Below are 19,938 nucleotides of genomic sequence, written 5' to 3'. Positions count from 1 at the left end.
TATTAAAACAACCTGAGCCCCCTCATTCTCAAAAATTAAGCCCCAGATTTTTCTGTACAGTAAAACAAGTGATCCAAGAGAACTTCAAAGTTTGTCACTTAAGGAGTATTAAAAGCCACTTCTGTTTCCTGGAAGAGAATTCCACAGAAGCAAACCTCCTTCCTCCTTACAGAAATTGTTTGGAAGCAATGGTAAGTTTAACCAACTTAAAATTAGTTTTGTGTAAGCAAACAGGATGCCACATTATAAAACAAATTTTTCAAGTTTGCAGACTTAAGAATGGCATGGATTTTTAACAGTGCACTGATTATATTGGAAGGAACTTCTAGGCAGTGTACATGTGCTAAGGGATTGTCTCATGTTCTAGTAAACCAGTTTCTTATTAACCCTAACTGTAAGGTTAATGCTTATATTTTAGCATGAAAACCAATGGTTGAGTGCTCACTGGATATGGGACATTGTTTTCCTGAACCTTATTTCAAGCTTTCACATACATGTGCAAGAGTCAACGAGTAAGACCATGTATCACCTGGATCCAAGAGACATGCATTCTGTAAGACAAGCAAGCTTGTCAGTAATTCAATACAACAGATGCTTACCTCAACAATCCTCTCAAACATATGAGCCAGGGGCAGGAATGATATCAGAACATCATCAGAGGAAGGCATAAATGTTTTCTGAAAGTGTTAATAAAAGTTTAATTCTCACTGATTCTCTATTTTGCCTAAGAAACACAACAGTGAAATCTAGCATCTAAACTCTAGAGCACAGCCCTCACTTTAGTTTTGTTTGTGATGAAGCTGCTTTGTCTTTCCTTCATCAGGAAGACTGCAGCAGTGACTTCTAGCATGAGTAAAGACACACTGCAGAAATTATAGTCTTTTAGAGTTGATTACAGTGACCAGATTATTATAACTTACTATTTCTATTCATAGTCCTATGAATAAATTCTGATAGAAGCCACAGAAAGTTCCATTACAAGTATTGGGAGGGAGGGGAAACAAAAAAGGTTAAAAGAGTATGCCTTTGGGGTTAAAAAAACCCACTTTCATCTTAGATCAGTAAGTTTGCTTGAACAATTTACACTGAGGTTGATATCAGGAGTGCCTTACTTGAGCTAATTGTGAGACCAGTTGCTTAGTTTAAAGACAATTCTATTTGCATTGTACTTGGCAAAAAAAGTACAAGTGTACTTTTAATTGCATCTGCATGTGTTAGAACGATCTTCTTAACTAGCCTACAGATGAACTTTAGTTGTCTACTGTAAGCTATAAGTCAACACTGTATCAAGTAAAAATACAAAGTCATGCTCCTTGCTCCTTTATGCAAAGGCTTTAAATATTTTGAGGGTTTAAAATACATGATAGCTTCTCCCATCCTCAGGGGGAAAAGGTTAGGTTCTACACACACCTTCTAACAGAGCTTGCACTAATGAGAAACATTATATGCCCACGGCACAATGTAATGTCCATCCAACATCAGGATCTCTGACATTTTGCTTAGATCAGAACAATTTGTAAACCTGTCAGTTTCTTGACAGTGACAGAAGAAACCAGTAAACATTGACTTCTCACTAGCGGGGACAGAGAGCTGTCAAGTTACATTTTCACTTGTCTCTTACTAAAACCTTAAAACCTAAGTTAATGAGATTTTAACGTTTGTTTTACTCATGAGATTATTTCCCCTCATGCAAGTCTACAACATTAATCTTTGCAGTTTACCTCTGTAGTTTTCACAAAAGCTGAAGTATTGCTGACTATGTTTTGATGAGTGATCATAGCTCCTTTAGGGTTTCCTAAGGAAGAAGGATGTGAGGATTCAACAGTGAAATTTAGATCCTTTAAGTTAAGCAGTGGTAAAACTAATCTGATAGCATTCCTAGATATTAATACATTTCTTATGTATCAACTAAACAAAGGCTGAAAACTTACTAACACTTTCAATGACAGCTGGCAACAGTTAAGTAGTAAGTTTGTCCTGAAAGTTTTTTAAGGAGAGTAAATCCTTAAGAAATTGTTGTGTTTCTTGGATAAGCTTCTCATTCAAAATTCAACTGTTCTGTGAAGACGCTGCAATCAAACCCAGGCTAATTTCTGTTCTCATGGAAATTTAAAAGCGTAGCTTGTCATTGTACTCCTTCCTTTTGCTCTGTGCCAGTGTTGGGTATTAACTCACAAATGTCAAGCAAGCAACATCTTGAGAGTCTCTCTTTTGGTCTTACAGCAAGGCTGCCTAGAGGTATGGAACAATTTTGCTAATACAGTACAAAAAAGACTATGGAAGAATTGATATATTGTCTGAAGTCTGATGCATAGCCCTTATTACCATGCAAATACAGGTTCAGTACTTAACTTATTTCCAAGACCAAAAAATGTAACACCTCCACCCCCAATACTGCAATCCCATATTGATGGGGGGGGGATGAAAGAAAGATATCAGCAGGAGCCTTATCATAACACTTCCCCAGCTACTACTTGCCAAAAAGATGCAGCAGTAGGGGAAAGTCTTGGAAAAAAAAAAGTAGGAGGGCTTCTGAATTAATTTTGCACATACAGGACAATAAATTCTGCAGAATGTAATGAGGTGTACCTGTCGTTCCACTGGTGAAACAGATGACTGCTAGATCTTCTGGTTTTGGAGGCTATGAGAGTTAAGAAAGCATTAGTATGGTTAAGATAACAAGGAAAAATATTTTTCTGGACAAAATATCAAGATACTAGTGTTACTTTTGAGCTATGGGAGATAGGGAGATTTGCTAGTTTGGTCTAAAGAATGCTCATCAGCTTCAGATTGTCACTTGAACTAATTTCATACTTACCATAGGTTTTTGCCTGTGTGCTCTTCCCAGCTCCTACAGAAAGGAGAGAAAATGGGGAGAGTTTAGACATATATATGTAACTTTCTTGCTTTAAATATATTAAACATCACAAACACCATAATGCTTCACTATTTAGACTGTCTGTTACAGCATTTTAACTTGTTTAGCAACCTGATCCTAATTGGTGGCATCCCTGCCTGTGACCAGAGGGTTGCAACTATATGATTTTTAAGGTTCCTTCCAACCCAAACCATCTTATGATCACTATAAGAGTAACAAAGACTTTAAAAGACATTTTAAAAACTTATGTAATAACTACTATGTTCTACAAATACAAAAGGGATAACTTATCTAAAACTCACAAAGGTTTTTTCCAGCTAGTATACCAGAGGTCATGCTCAAGGGGATGCTCAAGGTTTAGCAGTGTTATGACAAGATAGACAAATCAATCCTATACTTCATGCAGAAGATGTGCCACTGACAAGTGTTGAATAGATGAAGCAATATCCATCTCAGTAAGCACCTCACACTATCACTGCTTGTGAGAAGGAAGACACTTTCCTCATGGAAGGGGTCATTGGTGGTTTGTACTCCTTTTATACAGGAGTGGAGGTACAGGAATCTCTCATGCAGAACCTCTTCCATCTCCCTCCTTATTTACTTAGGCCTGAGCATTAATGTCAGGGGTCTTTAGGTAGAAGAGAAAGGACACCAAAACGATCCTTTTATCAAAGGATACAATAATTAAGAAGAAATATTTGCAAGCTGACCTTCAGTATCTATGAGCTTTAATGTTTCAAATCGAGACATTACTGTTATGCCTGTTTAAGACAATAGTAGCTTAAGGACTTATGCAAGTTAAAGTGGACCTTTTGTTAAGTGTAGCTTTGAAAGCACCCTTTGAGGACAGACATCAACTTCACTATTGCCTTTACATTCCAAGTATACAACAGTTCCATGCATTCCTTTACTAGCCCTAGAATTCCTTTAGTATGATGTACCTCTCAGATCAGCCCAAGAGGTTTAAGACAAGGAATGTCTGGAAACAGTTAACATTCCCATACCTGCAGGCTTGCCTTTTTGAAAGGGTGCATTATGCAAAGACTTGCCATTATGGCAACACAGTGGTCTGCTCAAAACATCATCTGCGTTTCAAGTACCAGGGTAAGCTCAGTACCTCCCTACAACCTGCTTTGAGTAAGATCTGGTATTTAACTGAATATGTTGCTAAGATTTCCAGACACTTCTTTTGGTCTCCTAGAACAGAACTCCACCATCTTTCCCTATTAAAAAAACATTTATTCCTAGCTACTCAGCAATAAGTAGCCACAGAATACATACAGATACTGGGCACCAAAAACCAAGCTGATGGTATATGGGGGATACATAGAGGAAGTGGTCACATAACCCAAACACAGCTGAGCAATAAGCTCAAGACAGAAATCCAGAAAATAAGTACTTCAAGCTAGAAATAGTAATTCTATTGCAACCTAAGCTCCTAAACAGTTCATAGTTACTTTCCTGGAGAAAACAAGTCTCTATCCCTTAAAAAAAAAAAAAAGGGATAAAAACTTATTCCTGTTCAGTGAAGCACTGTTAGAAATATTAAAGTTTGCCTCTAACTTATCTTCAAATATTTAAACAAAAGGCTCTTGTAGCACCTGTTACTTACAACATGATGTTTTACATTAATGCAGTAAGAGCTACAAAGCACTACTGAAAGTCACTAATTAAGCATATAAACTTCTAATGTGAAAACAACATTCACTCCCAGTTTTGGTTTTATGTAGCTGAAAGATCCAGTGGAAAGCATCTTCCTCTGTCAAAACCTGCAGCTAAACTCACAGAAAGATGCTGATTTTACTGTAACAACTTACAGTCGGGCCAATCCTTTTCCAAGTCTAACTCAAACCTTTGGCCAGTGAGGTCTATGTCACTTACTCTGCATGATGTTTCTAGCCCCGTTTCACCTGGCTGCCTTGCTGAGGCTACTTAGCTACAATACAGTCAATCAGCTTTTATCAAGCAGACGTTTTTGTATCTTTACCAGAAGGTGGCCCTGTTAACGTAGCTGTCTTAACTGCTACCAAAACAAGTTCAGCAAAATGAGGCATTTCACAGGAGTTACTGAAACCTGCACAGGACAAGCACACTTACCTGGAGATATTCAAGGCCTGGTGAGCCAAGCCTTTACCAGAACTCCAGCTGAAACCAGACTAAATTCAGTTTCATAATCTCACAGTAAAGATGTAATTTATGCAATTTGATCCTGAGAGAGCGTTCTCCAAATAACAAGTGAAGTTATGAAATACATTTGCATAAGACCTATGCAGTCAAAATAACTACAAGCAAAAGTAAGACTTGGACATTAGGTGGTTAAGCAAAATGGTTTCTACTTCCAGAACATGGAAATCTCATTCCCCTGCATCATAACCTCATTCTGTAAAAAGTTTACTGACATTTTCCTTCTCCCCCAGGAAATATCTTGTAGATTCAGTGTACAGGGGAAAATGCCATTTTTCGCAAGACTAAAACCTACACAAGCTCTTTTTAAAGTAACTATTTCTGAAGTATTAGTCATGGTATATAATTATCATGTTGTGCTTCACATGGGCAAGCCTTAACACTCAGATCTAATGTTGAGTCTGGACTACGTTAATCAGCTTTCATTCTGTCATCTTGGCAGATCCACTTTTATACTTCAAGCACCAGGAAGTACTATTACCAAGTTGTTTTCTTTTTATTATTTTTTATATTTTTGTGTAAATCTCAATCCAAGAGACAGCTAAGTATCTTGAAACTAATCCATTACAATGGGATGAAAGCAGTAAATGAGGTTAAGCATGCTTACCTCTATTTCTCTCATACTGAAGATTTCCACGCCACACTTTTTGCCACGTTCCACAAGATCCGCACCAAAAGACTCCATGATAACAATGGTGTTGAGTATTGGAGTTTCTCCCTTTTCCACACTGGTTAGCAGAAGTTTGGCCTTGTCAGGTTTGTCACAGAAAACCAATGACAAGTCAGCTGATGGAAGAGAACTACATTATCAATGTGACGAGTTTAGACTAGATTCATACATAATTCAGTACGTCATAATAGAAGACTTTTCTGCAGAAGGCTATAATTCTGCCCTCAGTCAGCTCTGTCATCATATATTGACTTGCTGAATTACTGAAAATGTCCTACCTTTGTTCACAATGTATGTGATTGCTTCAGCTCCCAGTGTATCATAGAGTGGTACCACCACCATGGAGAACGCATAGCATCCCTGTTCAATGATGACCCACTACACAAAACGAAGAAATGCAAGTCACTGTTTTGCTTATTGTATCAGACTCCCATATTTAAATTCTAACAAGGAAGCTAAAAGGACAGAGCTTATTTGGACAAGTCTTTCTATAAAATAAGTGTCAATTTGTATCATTTATTTACTTTGAAGACCTACTCGGTTTTTATCTGCGAAAGGAGGAAAGAAAAATCCCAAATAATAAGGAGCTATGGCAAAGAATTACTGTGTTTTCTCAATCCAAAACAAAACTTACTTCCAGAAGAGATGACCTTCTTAATAACTCATAGAGAAAGTAATATTTTTATTGTATTTATATTTATTTTCTTTTTCAATGAATATTTAAGCAATTAAGATGCTGGAATTTTCCCTATCAGGGGTTTCCCCAACAGTTGTTCCCTGAACTGACAAATGTGAATCATTTCACAGAAAAAAACCTTCACATAATCTCCTGTCTGGATTAGTGATTATGTTCAGGATGTCACAACACCCATCCAGTATTTTTCAGAAGGGAAAATCCCAGATTTAAAATTGCTGGTTTAAACAAGTCTTTTCAGCTCATTCCTTACCCAACTCAAAGCAATGCAACTCAAGCACATTTGTGGTCCAAGAGCAAACCACATTTCTGTGCTCTCCTTCAGAAAATCCAGTTACCCAGCAGTCAAAGACTTTACACCCAAAGATCTATAGAGAAACAGTTCAAATGGGCACAACAAAACCATCTGTCTCCCTTTTTCACTTCCAGTTAATCATGTTATATGCACAGGAGACTGAACTGTAGAGCCTCTAACACCATGTAATTTAACAGCTTCCTAGTTGTGTATATTCCAGCCTTTTTGATCACAGAAATAAAATGGTAGCTGTTAGAATCAGAATTCCAGCAAGAAAATCTGAGTGGCAAACTACTGAACGCTTAGGAGTCTGGGAAAATTATTTTTTTTTCATCTGTAATAGACTAGACTTAGGGGGTTTCTTGTGGCTGGGAGAGGAAGAAGGAAGCCAAAGTCACTTGTCACACAGCTTGCATTTCAGTGACAGCAAGAGACCAAGACACTGACAGAGCTTCTAACCCTGTCAGCATTCTAGATGGCCCTTGATAATGGCATCCAGCTGGCAGTGTTTAATGAAGAGGGACAGCATCCTTTTGAAAAAACAGAAGAACCAGTCTCCTGTCTTAATACAGGTTTAGATTGAACTAGCTTAACACAGCAAGTACTAACTCAAGCTGTTAAGCACATAAACATAGGTTAGAGAAATTCACTCCTATTAAACAGATTTAATAAACAGGTCTAGAGAATACATACTTACTAAATATTTCAGAATATTTTTTAGAAACAGCAATCCAGAACCACTTCTAGGTTAAAATGGATAGACGCTAGCTAATCAATCTGACTATCCCTGTAGTTGTTTCAAGGTTTCTTCTTTAATTATGTCACTTTCAGTCTTTCTACCCCTTTTTACTAAATTAATTTTCAGTTTTTGCCTTCATCAGCAGTTGTTCCTCCCAGAATCTTTATGCCCAGAGCCTCTGGCAGAGACAGAATTATCACCTTTAGCCATGTTCTATTTGTCCGAATATTTAATCACTAAGTGTTTCTCTGTGTTTTGAAGGGTTTAAACACCTCCTTGTGACTTCCAACCACTTTCAATTATCTTGTACTCTAATGTCACTTTTTAAGAGAAAGCAAGTAGTGTTTACATTCATTAAGTACTACATTTGCTTCCTATTAAACAAGCCTCCTCTATAACCAGGAAACAGAAGATAATTAAGTTCTTCTGGATTCCCTGTTTCTGTTCCTGCTCTCCAGCCTTCTGCATTTAGCCCTGGGAGCAAAAACCCCACAAAAATATAAGACACTAACAGCTGTGCCAATTACGAGTTTTGGTTATTAGCTGAAGATGCCATGCCTATGGCTTGTAGGCCTACAATGACAGCCTTTAGCCTTTTTCCAACACCAAAGGGGCTCTCAGTAGGGAAGTTCAGTACACTGCCAAGAGATACATGAGTGAGCCATTTCAATAACAGCTAGACCACAAATGTAAACACTGTCAATTAAATTACCTCAGGTCTGTTTTGTGAAAAGATTCCTATATACTGAATGTGAGATGGTTTGAAGCCTCGGTGGAGTAACGCAGAGCCCACACATTCAGCTCTGTCTGAAACCTGGAGGGGTAAAAAAAAAGAAAAAAAAAGAAAAAAGACAAAAAAAATAAGAGCAAGCTTATAATTGCAAAATCCTCTCAACATTATTTTACTATGGCTTGCAAAAAACCACCAAAAATTGGTATGAATGAGACAGAAGTTTTCTAGGCTATTTTGAATGTCCTCTGTGACTCTGACAACCTAAACACTGCACTGATTATAGTTACTACACTTGCACTCAATATGCAGCAGAAGAGACACTTAATCCAGTCAAGACTTAAAAGTGTTAAAAAGTTAAGCCACATACACAGAAAAGGGTGTTTTGTTGTGTCCGTGTTAAACGCAAGAAGTGACCCTGGAATGATTCAATATTTTATTTCTGCTCAAACACAAGCACTACATATGCCATCCTTCTGCTTCATTCAGTGTCTCTGGGGATAGCACTTCTCCCTTCAAAAAGCAGGAGAACAAGGAGGCAAAACCCAGTTAGTTCTATAAACAAAGCTTGGGAAGGCAATTTTCTAAATTCTTTCCACATAACATGGATTCAAGTCATATGCTAAGTCACATGACTCAAACAGAAAAGCTTTAATAGAAGAGAGGTTGTACCTAAGTTCCCACCAAAGTCACCTTGGCAAAAAGTGAGGTCTGCTACATACAGGTGTTTAATGACCTTAACAGTATGCAATAGGCTAGGTTTACACAAATTTGAAGACAAACTGATTAAAGTGAAACAACCTAAAAACACACAGCTGTTAAAGGAGACTTACATACAGATATTTTCAGGGATCATGAAGCAGAATGCTGCTAGTTAGAAGTGTGTCTGTTAACACTCTATATAACCATCATTCAGCACTATGGAGACAAGTTGTCAAGAAGCCCAAGCAACACCTGGAGATAGGACTTCTAATGCAAAGTGAGCCTCTTGAAAGCAAGCACCTAAAGTGGTAGCAGTCTGAGCTTCTGAACACTGCTTCAAAGCTGCAGCCTTCCAGAGGCAGTGTCCAATATCTAAACAATTCAGCATCGAGATGCTTAAGACTGCCAAGATAATCCAAAAAATTCTGAAATAAAACTGTACTCAACCAAGTGCAGGAGATGCTCTTTTCTCTCCCTTGCACATACTTGAAGCTGTTCCTCTAAGCCACTGTTATAGGAACTAGAACCTTTCTGCAATATTCTGCTACTACTTTAAAACATTTATAAATAATTCATATTTGTTATATCACATTACTGGATGTTGTATCAACAGTGTTAGACCTGCTTTTGCTTGCTGAGATCAAGTTAGAGACCACTTACCTCTTTATAGGAGATCCACTCATATGGTTGGTTTGGTTTTCTAAAACCTAGACATGGACCATTACCTAAAAAAAAAAAAAAAAAAAGGTAATCAAAAGTTACTGAAAATTTAACCCCGACTCCTCTGTCCTGACACTGCTCTCTGTGTTAAGCCTCTACATTCTCTGCAGACACCTTCAGATAACAAATGCGGGGTTTTTTCAGGGGTGTAGGGAGGGATGCTGGGAAAGGACAGAGACACAGATGTTCATTTAGGCTAAGAACACAGCACAGACTTTATTCACACAACTCTTCTTCACAAGAGGTCAGTTAAATTTGCCTTCAAAAAACCCTCACATCCAAAACATTTTTTCATATTGCTAGGCAGAGATCCTCTATCCCCAACTGCATTTCAAAAGAGTTCAAACACCTAGTTCCTGACATACTGAAAATATTATCTTTAATTTTAAACTTACTTGATACTTGCAAACCCCTCTGGAAAATATCATAAGCTGTTCTCACATCATCATAGTAGTAAACCAGCAGTTCATCACTGTTAAGAAGAGCGGACCTTCGAGCATGTTCACCGCCCTAGGAAAGTCAATTAGAAAGGTTAGACACACTTGTTGGCTATAAATGAACAGGAATTTCTTCAGGGAATAAAAATACTTCATCCATTAAGTTTTGTTATGAGCCTTGGCATATTCTTCTTGAGAGAACTTGAGAGATATGCAAGGTTTCCCAGGACATTGTTTCAAGAGTCAGACTGCTCCCTGTGTTACCAAAAACCTGTCAGGCAAAATCTTATGCCTCAGCTATCTATGATAGGACAGAACATAGGAGAATACTAAAGACTGTCAAAGGGCATTTTGTCAGACAGTTTTTCTTAAGAAATGTTTTACTCTATTAGTGTAGTATATAGCATAATTAATTTCATCAAGCTTTCTAAAAAAATCACTCCAGCCTCAGAGTTCTCTACACAGAACATTAATGCTGCAATCCTCATCTCCTTTTCTAATCAAGATTACAGAACATAATCACATTTGAATCTGTGGTTTCAAAATCTAAATGATTTTAAGGGTGGTCACCAACACCCTAAACAAGTGTTCTCATAAGTAAAATATTCTGTTCCAGATAAAAATAGAGCCCTTTAATCCAATTTAAGTTCCATCTTACAAAAAGGGTTTCCTCCTGATCTATTTAAATGCAGTCAAGACAATATAATACCTTGAGAATTAACATAATTTTTCAGCAGGTGAACATTCACATAGGCTATAATTGGAAGTCAATACAAGAATTTAACAGTTCAGTTTTAACACTTTTTTAGAGTGACTGATTAAATAATCTCATTTTATAGCAATCTACAGCAATCAAGTTTCACAAATTGCAGCTATGCAATTACTATTGGGCCACAGTTATTAACCCTGTTATGATGACAGACACCTACAAGCAAGTTCTTATCAAAAGAGCCCAGCTGGTTAAACAGAGGGTCTTGAGTAAACACTTCATAAGATTTTTCTCTCTATCAGTGGTTGTAGTCAATATCTGGCTCTTTCATAAAGTCTAGTCCTGGGTTAACTAAATCTGTGTCTGGATTATCTATCATCCACAACATCAAAAACCTGCTCATATGCAGTCATAGGTTCTTCACAGCCATTGGTTTCTTTTCCTGTTTTTGAAGTATCCTGGAAGGCCAGACATCATCTGTATGTATAAGCTACATAAACATAGTTTTATCTGCAGAAGATATATTGCCCATGTTCACAGAAATGAGCTAGCACATTAAAGGCACAGAGAGAGGAAAAAAAATATTTTTACACTAAAACAAGTCTAACTTGTTCTAGCAAAACACTATGCATAATGCAGTGCTAGCCACTCCTTTGACAGTGAGCCGAAACGTACATGTGAACATGACCCAGAACAAGTTAATGAGCAGCTCACCTCTAAAAACTTGTACCATTAGAAATTCAAGGGTACACTTGCTCTCAGACCAACATCTACTCTAGAGGAAATGAACAGATCACTAATACATGTCTCAGCCCGGAAAGAAAAGGAAGACTTTTGCACTGATTTCTCAGACCAAGGTCAGCTTCTAGATTTTCCCAGTTTTGCCACCTCTGGAGCTAAATTGAGGAAGATCACTAAGTAGTTTGTTGCCACGGCCACAGGTAACATCAACAAGTGCAGTATATCACATGTACCATGTTTGAGGTGCTGTAATTTCTGCATCAGGTGAAATACAGTATCCTAAGCCATTCCTTAGCAACAGTCAAGAAGTATTTCTTTCTCTTCATGTGAGCTAGTACTGTTTTGTTTACAAGCCCTATTATGCAGTACCACAGAAGCAGTTTTTGCAGGGCCTGGGTCACTAATCAATTTGAGGATGAGAGTTATCAGACAGCACACTGCTTAGACATAGGACTGATAGCACTGTCCTGAAAAAAGAGAAACTATAACAGACTACTATTGAAGAGATCCCACCAGTTCTTAGGAGTTTCCAGTAAAGGGAAATATAACCTTTAAAGTTTTGCTTACTTTGTTCTTTTTCCCATAGCAAAGTAGAATTAACTGGATTTTCAACAGCGCTAGAATTTTGCTGAAAAATACACAGTTCCTTGTGTGAAGACCATAAGGAGTTCAATGTTATTAATGCAGTAAAATACTCCCAGATATGCTGAAGGTCAAACTAGGAATGTAAGGCAAGGTTTAAATTAACTTATCTACTAGAAAACAGAATTGATCTACACTTTGCTTGAGAGTAGCAAGAGCTACTATTTTAAGAGCTTGTCCAAATGGTCCTTATCCAGAATATTTGTGCAATATCAAGTTCTGTTTGCAGCAATCTTGTCTAAGGATCACTGGTAGTTACAACCACCAAACATTTGAACCTCAGGACCGGAATACACGGCTGACTTCACACGAGTTATCTGAGTGGGATCTAACAGATCGGTCCAAAAGGGTTGCCAGTTTTAACTAAGTGTTCTTAAGGAACCAGGCAATAAAATCTGATTAATGCAAGGAGAGTTTCTAGTTAACTTGTGTAGAGCAGCCCTCACAGCAGCTCAGATTGTTGCAGGAAATTAACCCGTTAGACATCAAGTGCTAGACATTAAGTAAAACCTTGGCATTGGTTCAGAATAGCAGCAGCTGAAGGAAACAGATTTAGTCTAGAACAGAAGTATATATTACTCTATCAACTCCTACTCAGGTCATATAAAATTAGCTGCTTTTGTTCAAGCCACAAGTTTGCTTCTCGTTGACACAGGATGACACACTCTTTAGGATTCGCAGTAACGTCAAAACACACTGTGGGCTCCACCACGCCTCAAAGGAAAGAAACTGAATTTCCCTTTACCTGAGAGGGAAGGTATACTAGCAAGTGGTGCTTAGATCATCAACATGCATATTCTGAGCAGCAAGTAGTATAAACCAGAGTTTTCAAAATAACCATGTAACTTTAGGCATGCTAATCCCTAGGTGAGCATGCACCACTGATCAATTCACAGGAAGACTAGCACACATCTAATCAAGTGATTCTTGAAAGACAAGGCATGCTAGAATTCTGGTAATGTATCAGAAGAATGTAACAAGGCTTAAAAGCTTTCATGAGTTGAATATCTCTCTCCATATTTGAATGTCTTAAGGGAACAAAAAAGCCACTCACAAATCCAAACTCTTACTCTACTAGAAAATACTGACATTCTAATATTTATTTCTATTCTACTACATGCTTTAGCATAACTTGGGACAAATACAAGTTTAAACAAGGTTTAATATATTTGACAGCCATACACTTGCACTCAAAGTCAATAGCCAAAGACATTCCGCTGTCCGTCACCAGTGGAAAGAGCAAGCAATCTACAAGCAGACAGATCCAGATGTGGATGCTCCATCTCTGGAAGTGTTCAAGGCCAGGCTGAACGGGGCTCTGAGCAATCGAGTCTAGTGGAAGGTGTCCCTGCCACCTCTTTGTAACCACATTCAACTAAGTGTGCAACCTCTATGCTTACCCAATGATGGATCAAATGGGTCACTGGGTGCAGGCCTACCAAATCAAAGCTTTCCAGAGCCTGGAACAGCAGTAAATAGGATCTTTTTCCTCCTATATGAAGATTTGTATCAGAACATGTAGAAACCCTTCTCCAGTTAATGACTTCACTTAACCTTGTTAGAGGCCAAGGAAATAAATCACAAGTAAGAATTACGTAGAAGTTTTCTTCTAGTTCAAAATTGTTATTATTAGTGAACAGGTAGATTAGATATTAAAATGGTAGAGAAGAGGCATTGCCTTCTGTTATGTCTTTTTTGGAGCACATTGTTTAGTCCTCAGTCCTTTTAACACTGTACTGCTTAGGCAGGAAAAAAAAAGATGTGAAGACAATTTGAGAGCAGTATTTGATTATTTTTTTCCCTGTGGAAGTGACATCTTAAAATATACATAAGAAAATGAAGTATGTGAAATTAAACTCCAAGAAAAATGTAGTGAGAAACTGAATCCCAAGCACTGTATTACAGTCTTGTTACCAATTCCAACATACACTTGAAATTTGCTTCGAAACATAGGTTCTCATTTGATCAGTTTGGTACCGTTTACAAATCATTAATACTTCAGATGCAGCCCTTAAAGTGAACAAAACTGGATTGATCTTGCTCATTTCAACACGTTCTCCAAGTTTGAACTCTTATCACCTGCTAACACATCAGCTGTTTTCCATTTAAGTTTTATTACTCTTCCGTCTTCTTATTAAAATGTATTTTCTAAAGAGGCAATGAAAAATAATGCTGTTATACCTATCTTGCTCTGATCAGAGAGCCAATGATAATTAGTATAATATGGATCAATGATGCATTAAGTAGCTTAGTGAAGTTTCATAGCACCAAACAGTGATTTCAATCTCAGAATCCAGCAGTGACAAGTAATTTAGCTTGAAGAGATAAAGGCAGTGAACTGAGACTGCTGTAAAGAGTCTCAAACAAATATGCATTTGTCACTGGGTTTATGGACAGTTAAGAGCCACTGTTTTACCACCTTAAAACGCAGTGCCCCCCCAAAAACTGCTGAGGTCTATATTGACTAGTGAGGCCCTGCACAGTGGAAACTTTTCACTGCTAGTTTATTCCAGCAACAAAGACATGCTCCTTTACAAGACAATTCAGCCCACTGTCTAAGTTGCTGGTGTCAGGATTGGAAAAGGTCACCAAGAGAAGGAAGATCTAATATTTAGATCCTTACTCTACATATGTTGCTTGAAAAGAGGAATTTTGGCAGTTATCACATTGCCAGAGCATATTTTTGTACTTTGTGTACTTCTAGAGGCAGACCATTACTTGCTATAGTAGCATGACTGTTGTGTCAGTAAGCTTACTGTATGCTTACTGAGAAGATTAGGGAATAATGGTACTTACTAAACTTCTGAATGGAAGGGCCAAGTAATGTGTCATTCCTCCATGTCAGTATCATGAAACATCAAAAACAGTGCCCAATTTGAGGCTATGACAGGAGTTTGCTTTGCTGAAGTTCATGAAGTTGACCTACTGTAAATTTCAAACTGTTCCACCACATTTGTTTACCTCAGGTTTTAGTCACATCTACTATTAAGCACAAGAGTCATGTTAATTGCACTTGATATAGGACAACTAGAGGCTGTGTATTCATGCAGAAGAATGTGCTGTAAAGAGAAACTACAGTTGAAAGTATATATATATATCTAAAAAAAAAAATCTATAGTTTCTGACAATAAAGACTACTTCAAAAAGCTGTCAGCTTTTCAATCCTACATTTTATAAGTATCTCCCTTGAAGATCACAACCTTTCAAAGCTGTCTCCTTCCTTCAAAACGAGAAGACACCTTGTCTACCCTGAATAAACACAGAAGTACTCCTGAAAGAAAAAGTAGTCTTGATTCTGTAGTGAACAAGGGGAATCAATATAACCACTGCTCAAGAAACCTCAGCCTTGTAATCAGTTGTCTATATTTGCTTATAAAGCAACAGTTTCTCCCAGTCAGACTGTTTGTGTGTTTAACTTCACTTTTAAATGCTACCACCTAACAGTAACTGTCTACCTCTAAAAAGCATAAGACAAAAGCTAAGCTGGCATATGCAGAGTTTAGCGGGTGGTTGGTTTAGTTTCAATTTACCCTATGGCTGAGATCTCTTGGCAGACTAATATTTCTTTCCACAGATCATCTGAGGACAATTAGTACTCTCTTCATGCTTGTAACCCAATATAAAGTCTCATATGTCAGCTATTATACACTAAAAATAACAGTAAAGTATTAGCCTAATCAGTATATACCAGCATACATACTCTGACCCCCAGACCTAATTTAATAGGTCATCACCTAAACACATGGCGAGGAATTGAAAATTACACTGTGCTACTTCTAACATGAACAAGTTACCTGCTACCAGTCAGATCAGAAACTTAATTGTCTCAGCACAGTCTTTTTCTCCCATGCTAGTTATTGCCACTATGACCTCAACCCTCAAGCTGCTTTCAAATTCAGAAAGCCAAAATAATGAGTTCAAGCCATATTTCAGAAATGTATCGCCCACACACTATAAGTTTAGAAACACTTATGTAAATCAACTGTTTGGTCTCTTTCAATGCTGCATCTAAGCTTCAAATTTCAGTGAACTACAGCATCCATCAAGCGACACTTACCTCTACTTCCACAGACTGCATTGCTAAATCACATGGTGGTTTTAGTGCTTTTGGTCTTGTTGCATACCAGTAGGTCGTGAGAGCAGCAAAAGCACCGAAGCCCATCAGCGTATTTGTCGGAAGGGTGCGCACATACTGTCTGACATCCCCAAGTTCTGGCATTCGTAGGTATCTAAACAACTCATGTGCTTGCATTGCAGTTCAGTGCAGTTGTTCCAATGCTGGAATCTGTTGGTATAAAAGAAAGTTGCACAAAAAGAAAAAAAAAAAAATCTGAAATCCCCGTCTGATTCCCTGTTGCTGTATGAGCACAATAAATGCTTTTTCCTACTGGCTCCCCGCTACCAAAATAACTAGATCTGCTAGTAGACAGGCAGTATCTTTAGACTTCTGTGCTGCAACTAAGTAAGCAAGCAATTATTGGTTCATGCTCTAGAAAAACAGGTGGGGATGAAAGGAGGGAATTTCTTCACGGTTTTAATATTGCTTTTAACAGAGACTGCATTAAAATTAAACAAATCCCAAAAGTTTTGGTAAAGGAGAGCATTTCACAAATGTAAAATAGTTATTTGTAGAGTAGCTGTACTGTAAGATTATTTAAACAGTTAAGTGTCAAACAGGGAAGTCTGGGAGAGGACGGGCAGGGACATAGGTTATCTTGCCTGCATATAACAGAGAGCATCCTAATCCTATAGTAGCGTAGCAGGAGCAGGATTTTTCCTCATTTAAGTCCGGTAAAATAAACTCTTTCCTACTCTCCCTTCAGTCACACACAGAAAGGTCAGCACAGCAAGCTGCCTTCAAAGCCAATATCCTCCCATAGCTCCCCTATGCTACTAGCAAGTTTCCTATTTCTCCCAGCACCATGCCAGCAATTTATCTCTGGTCATGAGGCAGACTAAAGCAGCGTCAAATGAGGCCCAAGGCAGCAGCACACGGCAGTACAATCAAGCACAGGAAGCACATTTAATTTGTCACGTTCACACAGAAGGAAGAGCTGCAAGAGGCTGCTCCCCGCCAGCACTCACTGACACGGATATTCCACAGCAAGAACCAGCTGCAGGGAAAAAAAACGGACTGCAGTCAGCTCAGCTGGTGCTCTCCTCTACAGCCAAGGTCTCCCGGGACGTTTGTCACATGCCAAACCCACCAGTCCGTGCCCACTAGGTGAGAGGTAAGCAGGAGGCCCGCCCGGGGCCAATGGGAGCCGCAGGCGGTCACCCCACCGCCGGCCGGAGGGCACTGGCGCGGGCGGCAGCGCGGCTGGCACCGGGGAGCTGGGCCCCCACTCCCACGGCCGGCCGGCAATGGCCACTGTCAGCGAGCAGCGCTGCCCTGTTTGCTTGAAGAGCAGAGATGTATTTACTCCGGCAATTTAGGTCCTAGCAATTTCCTACGGACGATAAAATTAAACGAAGGCTCTTAAGAATGTCAGAAGATGTGTTTAAACAGCTACAACATACTGTGTATCAATGCACTGGTTCAGGATGGCAGCATAGGAGGCTCTGAAATCCAAATAGAATTATATGTTTATTAGTTTTAAAACTAACCGTATCAGGTTAAGATTTCATAATTCTACAGGAAAACCTCTAGTTTACAGTCCAACATTGAAATCTTTACTGCTGCAGTTTTTCAACCAGGCAACAGAATAGCAGTCTAGTTCATATAAAGTCTAACCAGTATTTGGACAAGGATTTGCTAGAGACAGCAGAAAAGCATAAAATTAGTTCAAAGGGCCCATGGTTTCACAATGTTAACAGGACAGGCTGAAGTAAGGTCATGGATGGGGGTAGTGTCAGGATGGAGTCAAGTTCCACCTGGAACAGTCCTGGACCCATGGAGTGTTCCCCAGCCTGCAGACAATGCCCTCTCCCCCGCCCTCCCTTTTCTTTCCTGGCATAGCTGTACAGCACAGGACTGCATCACCTAGATACACAGTGCAGGGCCACTACAGAAATGCCTTTTGGTTATTTGCACTGTGATACACAGCAGACTGTAGTCAAAATCCACAACACACCAGGTTGTAGTGATGGAAGGTAGAAAAAAACCTGAATATATTAACAAGTTCTTCATCTTCCCTTCGTATTAAATTTTATTAAAAAAAAAAAATCAGTTACTGGCTTAATAGTTAGAATATCATACTGTTGCGTTTTATGCATCAAATAATGTTCATTAGCATTGCACCATGAAAACTACTTCTTAAGTTTTAATATATGCAGACGAACAGTAAGACCAAAAAAAAAAAATCACAGCAACAATGAAGTCTCCACTTACAAGTTAAGTTTTGCATATATCATAGACACCATGTCATGAAACTAGAAAAAAGGGGGCTCTGACGTGTGTAAAGGCTAAAAGCAAGCGTAGCTTTTTCTTCTTCAAGCTCCACAAAGCATGCTGGACTTTTAAAATTGCTTTCCTATCTGCATTACTCATGAAGTGTCCCACACACACACATTATGATTTAGGAATGCAATGTAATTCTAATTACTCCTTAAAAAGGCTCTGGTGCCATTACAGCTAACAAGAACTGAAGTAAACATCATCATTTCATTCATGCAAGAGTTCCACTGTAGTCAAGGAGCTGCTAAGATTTCAGCCTAGGTGAAGAGAAGAGATGCACACCACTGCTTTTCATTTCCTTGACCAGCTCTTTGTAGAGCAGCTGTAGAGCTGTGATAAAAACCCTTCTTGAGCAGTTATACCACAGGTTATCTGGTACATAATAATACATTTTACAGCTTATGTTTATATTGATTATATTTTATTATACCTTATGCCTCATCAGCACAAAAAACAAGGTGAAGGCAGAGTTTTCTGCAAGACTAAGCAATTCCTGGCTTTAACACTACCTGTTAAATCACATCAGCTCTTGTTTTCTGTATTTAAGGCAAAGCTAGATGGAACAGGGAGAATAAATTCACATTCTTAACATATGCATCTAAATATGGCCCATCAAGAAAGGAGACTTCAGTGCCTCCCAGCCTTCTTTCAGCCATCTCAGTATTTACTTGGCTCATACTCCAACCACATCAGACATCCAGGGTTTTCACCATGACCAAGGAGAGTGGTTTAGAGCCTTTAGACTGAGATACAAAGATCACAGTGGAGTGTGGATCTGGATTTCAGTCCTTGTCCTCAAGGAAGGACCCAGCTAAATTTGCTCACACAAGACAAGCATAAAAGCAATGCTCTCTTCACAAATTCAGGTCCTGCAATTGCTTCTCACCAGACAGGATCTGGACCACAAGGTGGACTCAGTAGCTCTGCCCCAGTTTGAGACACAGCTGAAGACCCAAAGGAAGAAGATCCAAATGAAAGTACCAGTCTGTGATACTCAGGTTGCTACATGTAGAAAAAAACCCACCACAACAACAAAACAAAAACAAACCCAAACCCCGCAGAACTGAGCTCAAAAGCACTTTTTTCTCAATGCAACCAGGAGACCTTGGTCTCTCAGAAACATGACTAGACAGATATGGGAAAGTGGTTTTGATAACAAGGCAAAACTACTTCAGAGATAGCTACCTCTCCTGACCACCTCCACAGAAACAGTTCCCAAAATCCAGCCCAAGAAGGCATCCCTCTGAACTCACAGAACTCCGTAACTGAATTGATATGTAAGGCTCAGACAATGCCAGCTCTCTCTGCTCACACACGCACACCCTGCAGCACCCAAGACTCATTCTTTACAGCAGAGCCAGTATCTCAAGGCAACAACCCAAGTTGGCACGACTGTGCCG

General features: G+C 38.8%; 1 protein-coding gene across 1 annotated transcript in view; it reads right to left on the bottom strand.

The window, feature by feature from the left end:
• ACSL1 (acyl-CoA synthetase long chain family member 1) overlaps window positions 1-19,938 on the bottom strand; it is a 38,465-nt gene that overhangs the window by 12,624 nt on the left and 5,903 nt on the right. The window contains 10 exon segments of the mRNA XM_032686397.1: window positions 600-677; window positions 1,722-1,795; window positions 2,590-2,641; window positions 2,819-2,851; window positions 5,670-5,848; window positions 6,011-6,110; window positions 8,173-8,274; window positions 9,553-9,617; window positions 10,008-10,122; window positions 16,199-16,426. Coding sequence (XP_032542288.1) covers window positions 600-677; window positions 1,722-1,795; window positions 2,590-2,641; window positions 2,819-2,851; window positions 5,670-5,848; window positions 6,011-6,110; window positions 8,173-8,274; window positions 9,553-9,617; window positions 10,008-10,122; window positions 16,199-16,393 — 993 coding nt within the window. The 5' untranslated portion in view covers window positions 16,394-16,426.

Source organism: Chiroxiphia lanceolata, chromosome 4 (assembly GCF_009829145.1).
Source record: "Chiroxiphia lanceolata isolate bChiLan1 chromosome 4, bChiLan1.pri, whole genome shotgun sequence".
Classification (NCBI taxonomy): domain Eukaryota; kingdom Metazoa; phylum Chordata; class Aves; order Passeriformes; family Pipridae; genus Chiroxiphia; species Chiroxiphia lanceolata.
Note: the sequence above shows the minus strand (reverse complement) of the source record. Positions and strands in the feature narration are given on the sequence as shown.